This window comes from Empidonax traillii, unplaced genomic scaffold (assembly GCF_003031625.1).
Source record: "Empidonax traillii isolate 1590-97213 ecotype Southwest subspecies unplaced genomic scaffold, ASM303162v1 scaffold199:size790550, whole genome shotgun sequence".
NCBI lineage: Eukaryota > Metazoa > Chordata > Aves > Passeriformes > Tyrannidae > Empidonax > Empidonax traillii.
Genome location: NW_020955392.1, coordinates 174,937 through 188,725, shown reverse-complemented (window position 1 = coordinate 188,725; position 13,789 = coordinate 174,937). Strand labels below are relative to the sequence as shown.

At 38.8% G+C, this 13,789-nt stretch overlaps 1 protein-coding gene and 1 long non-coding RNA gene across 3 annotated transcripts in view; one reads left to right on the top strand and one right to left on the bottom strand.

Annotated features, from left to right (window-relative positions):
- Positions 1-816: 816 nt before the first annotated feature.
- On the bottom strand, positions 817-3,929 carry FABP2 (fatty acid binding protein 2). 2 transcript variants are annotated; one of them, XM_027886963.1, is made up of 5 exons: positions 3,912-3,929; positions 3,124-3,257; positions 2,256-2,428; positions 1,575-1,682; positions 817-1,054 (listed from the first exon to the last, which is right to left on the bottom strand). In XM_027886963.1, the coding sequence occupies exons 2-5, from the start codon at positions 3,188-3,190 to the stop codon at positions 1,004-1,006; spliced, it is 399 nt and encodes a 132-aa protein (XP_027742764.1). In that variant the 5' UTR covers positions 3,191-3,257; positions 3,912-3,929; the 3' UTR covers positions 817-1,003. The 2 variants fall into 2 exon arrangements, with proteins under 2 accessions (XP_027742764.1, XP_027742765.1); XM_027886964.1 differs by lacking the exons at positions 3,124-3,257; positions 3,912-3,929 and adding an exon at positions 2,707-2,891.
- Positions 3,930-6,468: 2,539 nt separating this feature from the next.
- LOC114059009 overlaps positions 6,469-13,789 on the top strand; it is a 104,408-nt gene continuing 97,087 nt past the window's right edge. The window contains exon 1 of the long non-coding RNA XR_003571565.1: positions 6,469-6,573. This is a non-coding gene — a long non-coding RNA (uncharacterized LOC114059009). The remainder of the gene's footprint in view (positions 6,574-13,789) is intronic.

Sequence of the window (13,789 nt, the reverse complement as noted above, 5' to 3'; positions counted from 1 at the left end):
AAATTAAATGGAGCAGCACAACGTGATGCCGCACTCACAGTCAGGATGTGGCACCCTCAGTCCAGCCAGTTCACTCCATGTTGAAAGCAAGGCAATTATTTTCATCATGTCCAGAAGAGTGACCAGAAACCAAGAGGAATGTGCTAAACAAAAACTTCCTCTTTATAAGTATTAACCCCTTTTAGCTTCATGTTAAGAAACGAAGCAATGCTTGCTGCAGAATACAGAGCAGGTTTATCTGAACAGAGCTTGCTTCTAAAACATGAACTTTTCCTTAATAAGTTCTGTCAATAGAAATAAGGATTAATGCGTCTTTATTTAGCAAGTATTGGTTAAGTATATGTCTGTTAGGTGAAGTATATTAGAGATTTTGGGGTGAAGCACTGACAGTACTTCCCCTCTAAGCCTTGTACCCAACTGTGTTCCCTCGCTTGAGCAAAAGGAGCTGTGGTTTGTGGGTTCACTGCCTGTATCAGGAGAGCATTTTGGCAGAAGAGGGAGCTGTGAGACGCTGAAGACATCAGATTTTACTCCACATTTATACTTGCATAGAATAATCTTGGAGCCTTGGGTGTTGTCAGGTTTATTTTAGGTTTTGCCATCCTTGTTACACAATATGCAATACACAGAGAAACTGTTTCTCAATATAAATACTAAGGAAACTAAGTTGCCATTTGATAACCCTATGCAAAGATATTTGAGTGTTGCTTATGCAAAGTAGTTTCTGCAGGCCTTTATCTCATGACACTCAGGTACGACTTGCTAAAGACATTTTAGCATTTGGTAATCGTTTTGTTGTTTTGTGTTTTTTTGTTTTGTTTTGTTTTATTTAAGGCGAAACAGTAACATAAGGAACTAGCCTGGGTTTTCACCAGGGCTAGGTAATTGCAGCTTAGGAGGTGCTGTGAGGGGATAAAAGGGGAAAAAAAATACAGCAGAGGATGTGTAGAAAATGGTCTTTTTTCATTGCTTCTTCATTCTGGTGCTGTTCTGGGTGAAGTGCTCAGCCCCTTTTGAAGATTCTCTTGGATTCAACTCCTTCATAGATGTAGGTCTGTTAAGAAACGAAGAAGAAAAATCAGTGGCTGGTATTGCAAAGATGCTGCTGAGAAGGGGTCAGTAATGAAGGAATGAATTGCGTGGGGTGTCTGTGCGGGCTCTGGGGAGAGGAACATAAGGAAAGCAGCCTGTTGTCAACAGGCATAAACTCTCTGTGCAAATGTTTGAACCACCACAGGGCAGCTTTTGGGAGCTTTGGGAAAATCCCAGAGGACACTTTAGCCACAACACATCTATACAGTGTGTATTTATTGATCTGTCTCTGTCTCCTGCATAGAACTTGTATACAGGCTTCAGAATGCATGGATAAGATACAGTTCACATGTGGAGGAAAACATAAAAATCACGGGTTGTGAGTTTTATTCTAAAGTGTTAAATTTTGATAGATGACTGGAGAGTTTTAACTAAAGATAGATGAGGTTATTTGGCTTTGATGCTAGTTTCAGAACAGCTTTTAAATTCTTTTTCACTTCATTCTGTGGTAAAGTTGTGTGTAAGTGGCTGCTATAACTCACCTGAACAAGTTCATCACCTACAATTTCTCTGTATGCTTTGAGTACTTTTTGATTGTCTTTTCTGGTAAACGTGCCGACAAGTTTATTTCCTTCCATGTCCCATTTTCCCTATAATGGGAGAAAAAAAAATATATTTTGCAACAGTTCTGACATTGATTTGATTGAAAGGCTGCAAAATGTTCTAAATGAGAAAAGATTAAAACAGTGTAATAATGCTTTTTTTAGAAAGGCTGTAAAAATGAAATTTTAATAAAACCATTAGTTTATTTAATTGCATAATAGTCAAGCTAGATATTTTTTTTACTGGTCAGTACACCTTATTTTAATTCATTGAATCCACAGAGAAAAGGTAGTTTCCTATGAATACCTACTCTGTACTCTAGGTGGTGGACTTGAGTGTTAGAATACGTAAAATTACAATCACCTGGATTTCATCATATGAAAATTGCCACTTGCTCTGCTTTTTTGGGGCTCTCCCTGGAACCCAGAGCTCCACAGGTGAACCATTAACAGTAGTTGAGACTACCTTGTGCTTTTTTATATAAGCTGCAAGCATTCCTGAACAATCACTCTTCCAAAGTAAAATTTAAATTAAACACTAGGAAGACAGCTAATTTATCATGAAATTGTACCTCCTTTAGTTATTATCATAAATGTAAAGTTGTATAGGTAGACTCTTACATTCATTTCAGTCCCGTCAGCCAGGCTGTAGTCAAAGTTGACTCCCAGGGTGAATTCAATCTCTATGGTCCGGAAGTTACTGGCTTCTTTGACAGTAAATTTGATCCCATCTTGCTGGATGGTGATCTTCAGATTGTCGTGGGCACCCAGCTTTCTCTTCATCAGGTTAACACCTGGAAAAATCAGTTAACATCCATCAGGAAAAAACAAACAAACAAACAAACAAAAACAAACCCCTCAAGAATCATATTTGTCTCTTTTTAGTGACTTTCATGTGGTCCAAGTGCATTTATTCCAGCATTCTGAGTTAGATTTTTATTCTTCTTCACTTTTTACTGAGACCACATTCACCAGTACACATATAATACAAACCCCTAAGTGGGGTGGTTATATTTATATCCATATAATGCGTTGTCTGTGCAAACTTAAAGTATTAGGATGTTAGAATTACTTGAATTGTGTTTCTATAAAATTGAAGAATTATTATTTCCACCCTGGGTAATTTTTAGACTAGTTTAATGTTATCAAAATAATATTCCTGCTATAGAATTCTGCTTATGGTTTATAATTCAAATTCTCTGAGCATTTTTCCTCAAATGTAGACTTAGGGATTCCTTTTTTCTGCTGCAATAAAGCTGGAATTAGTTGAGGTGCTTAAGACTTTTATAATGCAGTCAGAACATTTCTCAGCATCTTTTATCCTCCCCCCTCCATGAAATATTTTGAAAGTCAGAGCAGTACACTGTGCAAGGACAGAGCAAAGAGTGAAAGGACGGGCTGTCCCAAAGGTAGTTCAGAGGCAGCTCGAGTTTGTGTTCAGCTGGAGTGGCGTTTTTCCTGCAGAAGGCATTGGAAAAGTGAGACTCACCCATCGCCTCCATGAACTTCTCGTAGTTCTCATTTCTGTCTATTTTCCAAGTGCCGTTGAAGGCCATGGCTGTGTCTGTGGCAGCTGCTCTGAAGTGATGTGGCTTTGCCGAGGGAATTTATGTGCCGGCTTATCTGGAGAGCAATTTACGGGATGATGTGGCCGACTAAAGCTCAACTGATGCACTGATCTTTGCAAGGAGAACTTTCTTGGAGTTTAATCAAATTTCCAGTCCCGACCACATTGCTTGCTGAATCTCTCTCTTACTGCCCCCAGATCATGAGAGTATCTTTATTGCTCATCTTCAGAAAGAATTGCTAATCCATTCGTTCTATTCACCATGCATAGGGAAAAATCAGATATCTAGTGAAAGCAGTGATTAAAATAAGAGCATTTCTTGAGATTTTATATCTCTGTTGTATCTTCATGCTTTTGCTAGAGTCTTTGTGCAACTGGAGAAAATATTATTTTCCCAACAAACCAAACACAAATGTCTACTTTGTCCATTATAATTTGGTAGAGGTCTGTTCTGCTCAACATAATAAGCAAACGGCAGATGTTTTGCTGGATGTCTGCAGTTGTTTCAGAAAACAATCCTCTTGTTTCCTGTCTAATGCTGAGCTATGAAAACTGGGATCATGTTCTGCATTCATGTGCTCACTCTTTAACGTACAGTTTAAATTCTGAGCAGCTTCTACAGATTTTCTTCATTATAACACATCAGTGAACACTAAGTGCATCTGACACATTCCTGTAACAGAAAAAGATGTGCAGCTAAGTGAATTTACCTGATGTGGTTGGTTTCTATAATGCCATAATTTTGCCTGCTCAAGGAGAATGCAGAACAGGAGTATTTCCTGACTTAGCTGCTTTTCCCCCCGCCCCTTCTCCTTCCCCTCTAATTGGTGCTACTCAAACCGAGCAAAACTATTGACCCAGCTTTTGCCTTTGCCAGGTTAAGGGTTATAGTTATTCTGTTCCCAGGGATGCCATCAGCTTTGTTATGTGTTGCCTTCAAAATGGAAGTTTAATAAATCCCAATTGGTCAATGTGCATTAACCAACAACAGTTAGGTCTGGGTGTTTGGTTTTTACACTGACTTTCTTTCCACGATTTCATGCATTTTTTTATCACCTGAATAACTCTGTGTCTCAAAAAGTGTCATAGCCCATACCTAGTGCAGAGCTAATCACAGATGTCCATCTTACCCTTCAGCCAGCTCAGGAAATGGGCAAACTGAGTTTCTACTAAGAGCTAAATTCTCTTTTTATTGAATTGGCTCGTATCTTGACCTTTGTACTTGTCACTCTCAGTCTCTGTTATCTATTGAGTATCTATACATAAACAAAAATACCTGGTGTCTAGTTAGAGTTCATCCAATGTATTGTTGCATAACAAAATCGGTAGCTCTCTTTAGTCTTTGCAGAGAGGTTCTTTCTGACGGTGATGTGGTGCAGCTTCTGCTGGAACCAGTGGAAAACTGAGGCCTGAAATAATGTGAAATGCTCACATTTTTTGAGGCATCCATATCTATAAAGCCTAATAGCTAGGAAATGACCTTTTATTTTGAGCACTTCAAGAAAGTTGTTTCTAGGTGTGTTCTGCACTCCCCCAAGAACCCGTTCTTTCATTTAATTTAAGAAATGTTAAGGTATCTCAAGTTAGTGTTTTTATATTTAAACAAAGTTAATGCTACCAATTAATTTCCACATTTGTCTGTCTGCTTAACCTCTGAAAAAGCAACTCAGAGTAGTGACATTCTGCAGGTTAGGTATAGTTTCTACACCAAACTTACTTCAGCAGCTTTTCTGAACCTTAAAAAGGAGGGAGGTTGTTCTGGAGCAAGGCAGATTCTCAGGTGTGCTTTTCCAGTCAGTTATCTGACAATTTGCTGTGTCCCCCCTTGTGATTCTTTGGTGTGTCTCAGAAGTCAGGCCAGCTCCAAACCTTTTCACCGTGGGAGGAGTGAGTAGCTGGGTCCTGAATTTCGCATCAAAGCTCGTTGTTCCGTTCCTGTCCCAATTTCCCCTTCCTTGGCATTTTTTTCCCTGTGCATGAGTCCCAAGGGTCCTGTTCAGATCAGCCCCACAGATCTGTCAGTTAAGTAAGAACCACAGGTGGTCAATATTTATGAGTTTGATGGTTGGTGTAGTGCTGACAGCATAAAGAACTGTTTTTTCTCTGAGGTCTGATGGAATGTCACTGCATACAACAAGGGACTGTCTTTAATCTCTCACAATTTACATGAGTTACTTAGGACTGTTAATGCACTAAAATACGACAAAATCTGACTTCTTTTTTTTGCATGTACTGGAATCATATGATATATACTTCATTCAGAGTTCTTCTGTGTTCCTGTAATAGCTGGTTTTCCTTTAAAGTGTTTTTATAGATTTCTTTTTAGTCTGAATATTCCACAACCCTTTTCCTTCTTCTGTCTACCTCTCCCTTGTGTGGTTTTCAGAACTACAAGTTTTACTTAGGTGGTGTCTCAAAATCTTTTAGTGTTGCTGGGTCCATGAAAGTCTTGAAAGCTAAGGGTGTGTTCTTGGCTTTGTGGCTTTGTGCAACGTGCCAGCTTCAGAACACCGAAAATGGACAAACATTAACTTTGAAGTTTGATCTTCGAGTGATGTGGATGGGAATAAATTATTAACTTATATGGTGGTGCCAGTCTCATCATGCCAATCTCTGGTTATCACATCAAGCTGTATTGTGATGGCAATTGACAATGAGGTTCCAAAGATCAGGGTGACAAGAAGGCTCTTGCAGTGGGTTATGCTTATCTATCCTATTTATTGTTTTGTGGTTTGCACTCAAGCTGTTGCTGCCTAAAATTAGCTAGGACAATAGAACTCAGCTTTTCCATGGAGTGATTAAGGCTTAGTGCCAGCATAAACATAATATGCATATGAAAATATTAATGCATACAATGTTATGTAAGAAAAAAGAGATGAATCCCTGGTAAAACCATGCAGATTGATTTGGCAGTCCCTCTGTGTGTTTTCTACTGAATGATTCTTCAGTATGTCTTGGGATGGATTGCAAAGATGGCTGGGCCCTTAAAGCATTTGAGTGCCCCTGGCTCCCTTATTGTGAGGTTTTACCAAGTGTTTTTAAAACCACAATACTCCAATTTATATCAATATGGTAAACAGATAATTCCATGCTGGTAAAGGCAACTTCATAGCATAATGCTGGGTGGCCTGGCAACGAGGAGCTTGGTGGAGCCTAACTAATGCCATCTCTTGGATAAATCATTTCAAAGTGCATATAGCAGTTGGGTGTTGCATTGCAGCAGGATTAGATTGGTCTGGAGAGGTATTGTCCTGCTCCAGCTGCCTGTTTGCTAAATTTCTGGGTTTGTTTTGGCTCAAGGACATGGATGTGCTGCCATGCAAGCTGTTCAACACGAGGATTCAACATTGGGAGATTACTTAGAAATTTCCAGTGAGTATGAATCCATTTGTCTGATTAGTTAGTAGTGAGTCTTAAAACCTACTCTTAACTGACTGTAGGCACCCCTTTTTAAATTCTGTGTAATGGCTCTGATCCATAAAGTGCTGCATGGCTTGGAGAGTTGCTTATTGAAGTGCATGAGCTAAAAAGCTCCAGGTTAAAAAAAATCTAGAAGCAAAATTTAGGAGTTTCTTAAAGCAGCAAACAACGCTGGTTGTGACTTCATCCAATTACTGCATGGTAAAATGAATCCTAGGATTACCTAAAATAGTAGAATCTGGTCATGTTTCAATGCAAAGAGGGTGACAGTGAACAATTGCCATTAAAAATCAGTGTGCTTCTTCAGGAAAGGTTATATGAATCTCTGAGCATTAGTGCCATTTGTCACTTGCCATGTCGAGACTGATATACCAGTTGTCCCCCAGGGCTTTGTGTTGGGCTTATCTGAGGCATTTAATACCTGAATACTCTTTTCCTGTATTCTCCAGTTTCTTTTTGTTCAGAATGTGAAATGTGGTCAAAGGGTGAGGTTGACTTATAGTCCAATGCACTAACAACGTGTACAGTATTGGAAGTTTGCATCAGTGGTTTCAGTGTCTCCAAAATCTGAACTGCACTTTTAGCTCATTTCAACATAGCTTTTTGCTTATTGTACACTTTGGCTCCTGGTTACGATATAGCTCCAAACTCCACCAGAGATTATTGTGATTATCTGGATTAGTGACTTGAATCTGATCTTATCTGGAAAACAGTGAGTTTCAGAGTTCTTCTGAGCTCAGCATAATAGCAAGAGAGCACCCTACATGGCTCAGATATTTAAATATCTGATATATGCAAAAGGAAAAGATGGTTTCAGATCTTGGTTCTCTTTCCAGCACAGAAATGGATTTTCTATGTGACCTTGATCAAATTCCCCCCTCTACTTATCTGTAAAATGAACTTTCCTTCCATTAAGGAGCTATATATACCATAAAATAAATTGCCAGTGACTTGATTAACTACTACAGTGAAAGGATTCTGAATGCCTGCATGTAAACATATCATGCAAACTAGTGGTAGGATTTAACCATGGGCTTTACTCCTAGTTTTTGGTGCTGTTAAACAAGAGAAACCTGTGTATAGATTTTCAGCCATTTATGAGCCATTACAAAGCACTGGGTGGGCAGGAGCAGGCTATGGCCTAAAAATTATTTCCTAAAAATCTTAAAGGATGGGATTTCATGGGAATCCGAAATGCATGTCAGCAATAGCCTTCACCACTCTTACTAAAAATATGGCTGGAGGAAAGAACCATTGTCTTTCTTTCCATTTGTTAAAAAGGCGTCACTGTTGTGCAAGATGCTGAGTGTAAAATTCTTTCACATCTTCACTAAAAATGCCCTCGTTCAAGGTTATATTCTGGGTAACAAATGTATTCCAGTCCTCACTCCTGCTGACAACTGTGCCACTGCTCAGAGGTGAATTCAAACATTCAGCAGGCCAGAAGGACTGAGCAGGAGCATGACTGGGCTGGGAGGGGGCTGGAAAGACTGCAGTCCCAGCAGCAAACGGTTGCCTGATGTATGGAGATATACATGGGCAGTCGTGCAGTTGCACTCATAAATTGCAGTTGGTTGGAGCGAACAGCGCTTGTGTTTTGTGCTCAGCTAAATCTGGCCCTTCATAACTTTTTCAATGAGCCTGCTGTTTGTCAGGGATGGACATACTTCTTGGTTTTGCCTAGAGCTAAAAAAAGTTAAGCCAGAAGTGTTGCTGTGCGGGACCTAATAGGCAAAGAGCAGGAATTGCTAAGAAGCCCACTGGTCCACAATTACTCCTGGGATCAGCAGTTTGCACACCATGAGGCTTTTCGTGTCAAAAATAATTTTGTCACGGTTTTGTTTGAAGTCACTGGGTTGAGTATTTCCATGCTATCCCAGGAACTGATAGCTGGGGGGGGCGGGGCAGAGGATGAGGATACATCTGTGTAACTGTTGTATTTGCTGGTTCTGCTTATCTAATAGATAAAGAAACTGGTTTCTGACAGCTCCCAGTAAGTGCAGCTCCAGTGCTCTCTAGTGGTTAGTAGCAGTGAATTATCTTTTGCTGTTTCTAAACCAGAACAACTTTACCACAGGCTGATCTCGGTGCTACTTAAAAAGTATCTTGATATTCATAGTGATGTTCTTCTCTTCAGGATTTCTAGGACCTAGACAAGTTACTATAAAATATACATTTATATACATTTACAAGAAACAATCATTTGAATCTGGGAACAGTGAGATGTTGAAAATTCAACCTCAATAACATCAAGTAACGAACAGTAAAATTTGACATCATCCTTTTTATTTTAAAAAGCATGAAAACAGTACAAAGAGAAGAATGAGGAAATAAGTAATAAGCAGCAGTCTGACCATAGAAAATAACCTGACTCTGTATTCTCTGTCAGCTGTACAGTAAGTAGGGATAATGATTTTGTTAAGTAATGTAACCGGCTTTACTCTAAGAATTCATAGGACAGCAGCAAGAAAGAACACATAGCATTCAGAAGACTTTAATACTGCTTACAGGCAAAACATAATATACAGAGAAACCCCTCAACCTAGTACAAAAATACTGTGCCCAGAAACTATATATTTGTTCAAACTTTTTTCAAAGATAAAAGAATACAAGTGGACAAACTCAGTGACTGGTGACTGTGACTAGGATTTTTAATTAAACCATAATAGGAATGTCTATTAAAACTATTTACAGTGCATTTCACACTACATTCTTTAAGAGACACATGCAGGTGTCCCCCAGGTGAATACAGAGAGGGCTCAAATTCTAACTTCAGTTCCATCTGTAAGGTACCTCGGGCATCAGCAGGAAGAGCTGAACACAGCAAAGAGCAGGTGAGGCAGGTGTTACCAAGGGTAAGAGTTTGGTCCCTCCTTGTAGGTAAAAAAGGTGGATTTGACCCATTCTTTCACTTTCTATACAGCTCAATCCAGCTCCCACTGGGGTAAATGGGAATCTCTATGACTGACTTTAAATCAGAGCATGCTTTAGACCCTGGCATGACCAGCTCATGTTGTGAAAATTAAGTGAAAACTGGCTATTCTACAGCACTGTCACATAAATACACATTTACAAACAGTGGTACTTAGATATGAGTTTCTCTATGGAAACAAACGTCTTTATGTGGAAAATAAACTTTCCCATGCAACTTCCATTCATCTAGCAGTGCCAAAGACAAAATATCCTGCTGGCACTATTTGCTGTATTTAACAAGTGTCACTAATCACCAGGCCAGATTTTGTGACGTTTCTTCTTCCCGTCAAAGTCCAAACTAAAAAAATCCAGCTTTCGTTATTTACCCTACTCTGGCCAAACTCATTCTTTTATTCAAGATCCAATGTTCAAGTTTATCTTTCAAATTTATCTTTCAAATTAGTGCAAGTCTCTAAAGAAGTGCAGCAGGGAGCTGTGAAATAAAGCTGAAACCTTGTGGAATGTAAACTGCATGTGATTTGACACGAAGAGAAAAACCCACAGCATCACAGAGACAAGACTCCAAACTATAGCTAAGATATATATTTGCCTGAAATACCAGACCTTTATAAAACCTTTAAAAAAAATGTATGAATTTATTATCAGTGAGGCTTTGCTTTTTTTTTCCATAAGAACTTTCTGCTGTCTTCCTGTGGAAGAACTGCAAGGGACACCAACCAGATCGCTCAGGAAACATCCCCGAATTTTATGGGACTAGATCTGACTCTTCAGAGTTTTTCTGTATAATGTGTTGGAAAATTAGTTACCTGGGAATTTTGAAAAATCTTGTATATGAATTAGACAGTGATTTTTTCAGTTCATGCCACTGCCAGGTGAAATGCTTTGGATTAGAGGTGGAAAGTTTATCTTTACATGCATGGGGGTGATACATAAAATCAGGCTTCAGTCCTCTCTCTCTTCTAAGGAGAGATCAGCTGATCATCAGTGGAATAGGTTGTTTACTTTTCTCACTAGCTCACTTGAAGATAGGAGAGTAATCTGCTCTTAACTTTAAACTGCTAATTAACAATTCACACCATCTCCAAAATCGACATCACATTATTTTCCTCCTCTTTCTTTAATTGTGTGAGATAATAGAAAACCTAGATGTTCTGCAGCTAATATTGGATGTGGAGCTAACTTATTGGAAAAGAAGTATTACCTACATCTTAGGAGCCTCACTGTTATTTTTAATTAGAAGAGGTAGGGTTAATCAGTCATTTTGTGTATGTTAATACATATGACAAGTAATTTTTTTCAGAAGAGAACAAAAAACAGAAAGAAAAGTGTACTTTAAGCATTAAACTGTGCTGTGGAGTGAGCTTAAAAGAAAATATCTGAGATCAAGTAGGATACTTAGATGCCTTCACTGAGATATTGGTGGGACAAATTTGGTACTTGAAGATTGAAATATCGAATTTGACAATGGCTTTAATAAACTTCAGTCTGAACTGACCAAGGGCAAAACTCCACTTCAGCTGGTTTCTTTTGTAATCCCTCCTGATGGTTTTAGCTCGGCAGTATAAACTGGGGAGAAAACATTTGAGACATGACTGAAATAATCAGAAACACAACTCATGATGAAATGAAGGACAGCTTGTGGCTGTAATCCACCATCTGGGTTTGAAAATGTGGAATTCTAAAGGCAATGAACTCTAAGCGGGAAACAAGCTGGCATTTTTTTTCCCCCCATATTGTCCCATATCTCCATGATGAAAGGAATGAGCAGTTTCTGCAGATGGTTCACACAAAGCAGACACAGGACCAGCACACTCTGGCTTTGCCTTCAGGCAGAATTAAACACCATGTAAAAAAGTTGATCATGCTCTGAAATTTCAGGAACTACAGCAGCCTATGCTTTTAAGGTTCTTAAACTAGTAGTTTAAAGGCTTTGGTTTTGCAGAAATATATACAGATACAGGTGTATTATGATAAATAAATGGTTTATTTACTAGGAACTGTATTTATACCTGTGTTCCAATCTCTGTAGTGGAAGAGATTCCGTGGGATAAATGTGTACAGATATGTAATTAAATATATGCACGTACTCTAGAACTGTTCATTTCGAGTGAACCTTTAAAAAACCTAATGTCATGCCCTTTTTTTCAAGTCAAAGGTACGAATCCATCATTTATAAATTTAGTTAGAGTAAAGCTTTGCTGAACACACAATATAGCAAAGAAATACTGGGATATTAATATAAAGGATGCTCAGTCACTACACTGTAATATTATCATAGTTATCTGCTGTGTTGTCACCACGAATTACCAGTCTCAACCATAATAGCAAGAAGACACCTTTATATACATATAATTAATTCATATTTATATTAAATATGTATCTCATCAGTTAGTGTAATAATTATACTTCAGTATCTCAAGCACTCAAGGAAAACACTATACAAGGACTAAGCAAATCCTGAAGCAAAGTTTCCTTTTCATCAAAAAGTCCCTAAAAGGTTTTGTTGGAGGTGGCAGGCTGCTGTCATTTGCATATAAATACACATATGCAGCACTGCATAACAGTAGTCCTGGAATTCTGAATGATTATTGAAATCCATACTTTCTTTTTTTTTTTTTTTTTTTTAAATCTGTGCGCAGAAAATCAGGAGAAATACTTCTGTAGAAAAAGGTTTTCAAATTCAGCTGCAATAATACATTATTGGTGATCATCAGAGAAGTTTGAGATAGGATTTAATCAGTGACAAATAATTTAGGTTGGCAGAAATGCTGCTGACTGTCAGAGTACCTTATTCTACATTAAAAAAAAAAAATCAACCATGAAACTCAGTATCGTCAGACATTTTGAAACATTTGCTTTACATTTTCTTAGCTTCTGGTATAGTTTATCTAAATGAAGAAATTGATAAAAATAGGGAGTTTTCACTTCTTTCTCACCAGCTCTTACATTTGCCTTAATTGGTTCCCAATTCAAAACCATTTTTATTGATCACCTTCTTTTAAATAAAATACCAATGCTGGGTTTTTTTCCTAGTGCAAGTTCATTGATTTCCTACTTTTCAGAACATTAATGCCTCATATACAAATGGCAAATCCCTGTAGCATTCCTGGCTAGTTTTGCTTTTGGTACTCTTTTTTTCCCCTGGTTTTTTTTTAAGACACTGTGTTGAATCATTGTTAACTAACGCTAAAAATGCTTTTTAAAAGATGTTAACATAAAACTTCCTTCCAAGTGGTCATAGCCATTTCCTAGCAACACTGGCCTAAAGAATCAGTCACGGATAGTCACCAGGATTGTGCCATTCCTGCATCTTTCTGATTCCGATTGTCACCTCTTGCTCTTGCAGTCACGTTCTCTTCCGCCCGTGATCCCGTCTGTCGGTTGGATGATGTTAAAATCAACTTCCAGATGAAGTTAAAACCAGCAGATAAAAATGATCCTGTTCAGATTCCGTTTCTCTCTGTGCTCCTTGCAGCTTCCTGTGGGAGCCATCCTTCCATGGCAGCCTGGCAGTTATGCTGCGACATTTCAGCAGTCTTCAAAGCAGTTTCCATTACTCACGGATAATTGTGACACTTCCACCACGAAACTCCTAAGACCCTCATTGCCTAGCGTTTCACAGGGGTCTTAAAAATGTCTTCAGATGTAATAAGACATTTGCTGAGACATCCATTGGATAGGGAAAAAAAAAAAAAAAAGCCCCAAAATTGAACTACTGGGTGCATAAATTCTGGGGCTTTTTCACCTCAGAGCCCAGTTCTGTCTTCTGAAGGAGGTCAGCATGGTATGCGCTGGATTAGGCTCCCCAGAGCGAGTCCCAGTCTCCCCTCTGAGCCTCTGGGAAGAGAACTGGCGAGACTGCTCATGACTTTTATAACATAACACAGCAAGACTGGCAGAGGGAAAAGAAAAAGGGTGCGAAACGCAGTAGTCTTTAAGATACTGGCCACAACATGATCACCAAACAACTATGTACATCTGGAAAGTCAGAGGCTCTCGGGCACAGTCGAGTCACTGCACTAGTACCTTCTGCTGGAGCCGGGGAGGGGGGGGCAAAAACTACCCTTGCAGGTCTCTTTTTCCATCTCAGTCAGATGTAACAAAAGAAACGTCCTATCTCTTGGCATACACGTGGTCATGCTATATCTTGGAACGTGGAAAAATAATACAGCAGTGGCAAAACACAAGCCAGATTCATACAGTGTTCAGCAAAATGCAGTACTCCCCTATTACT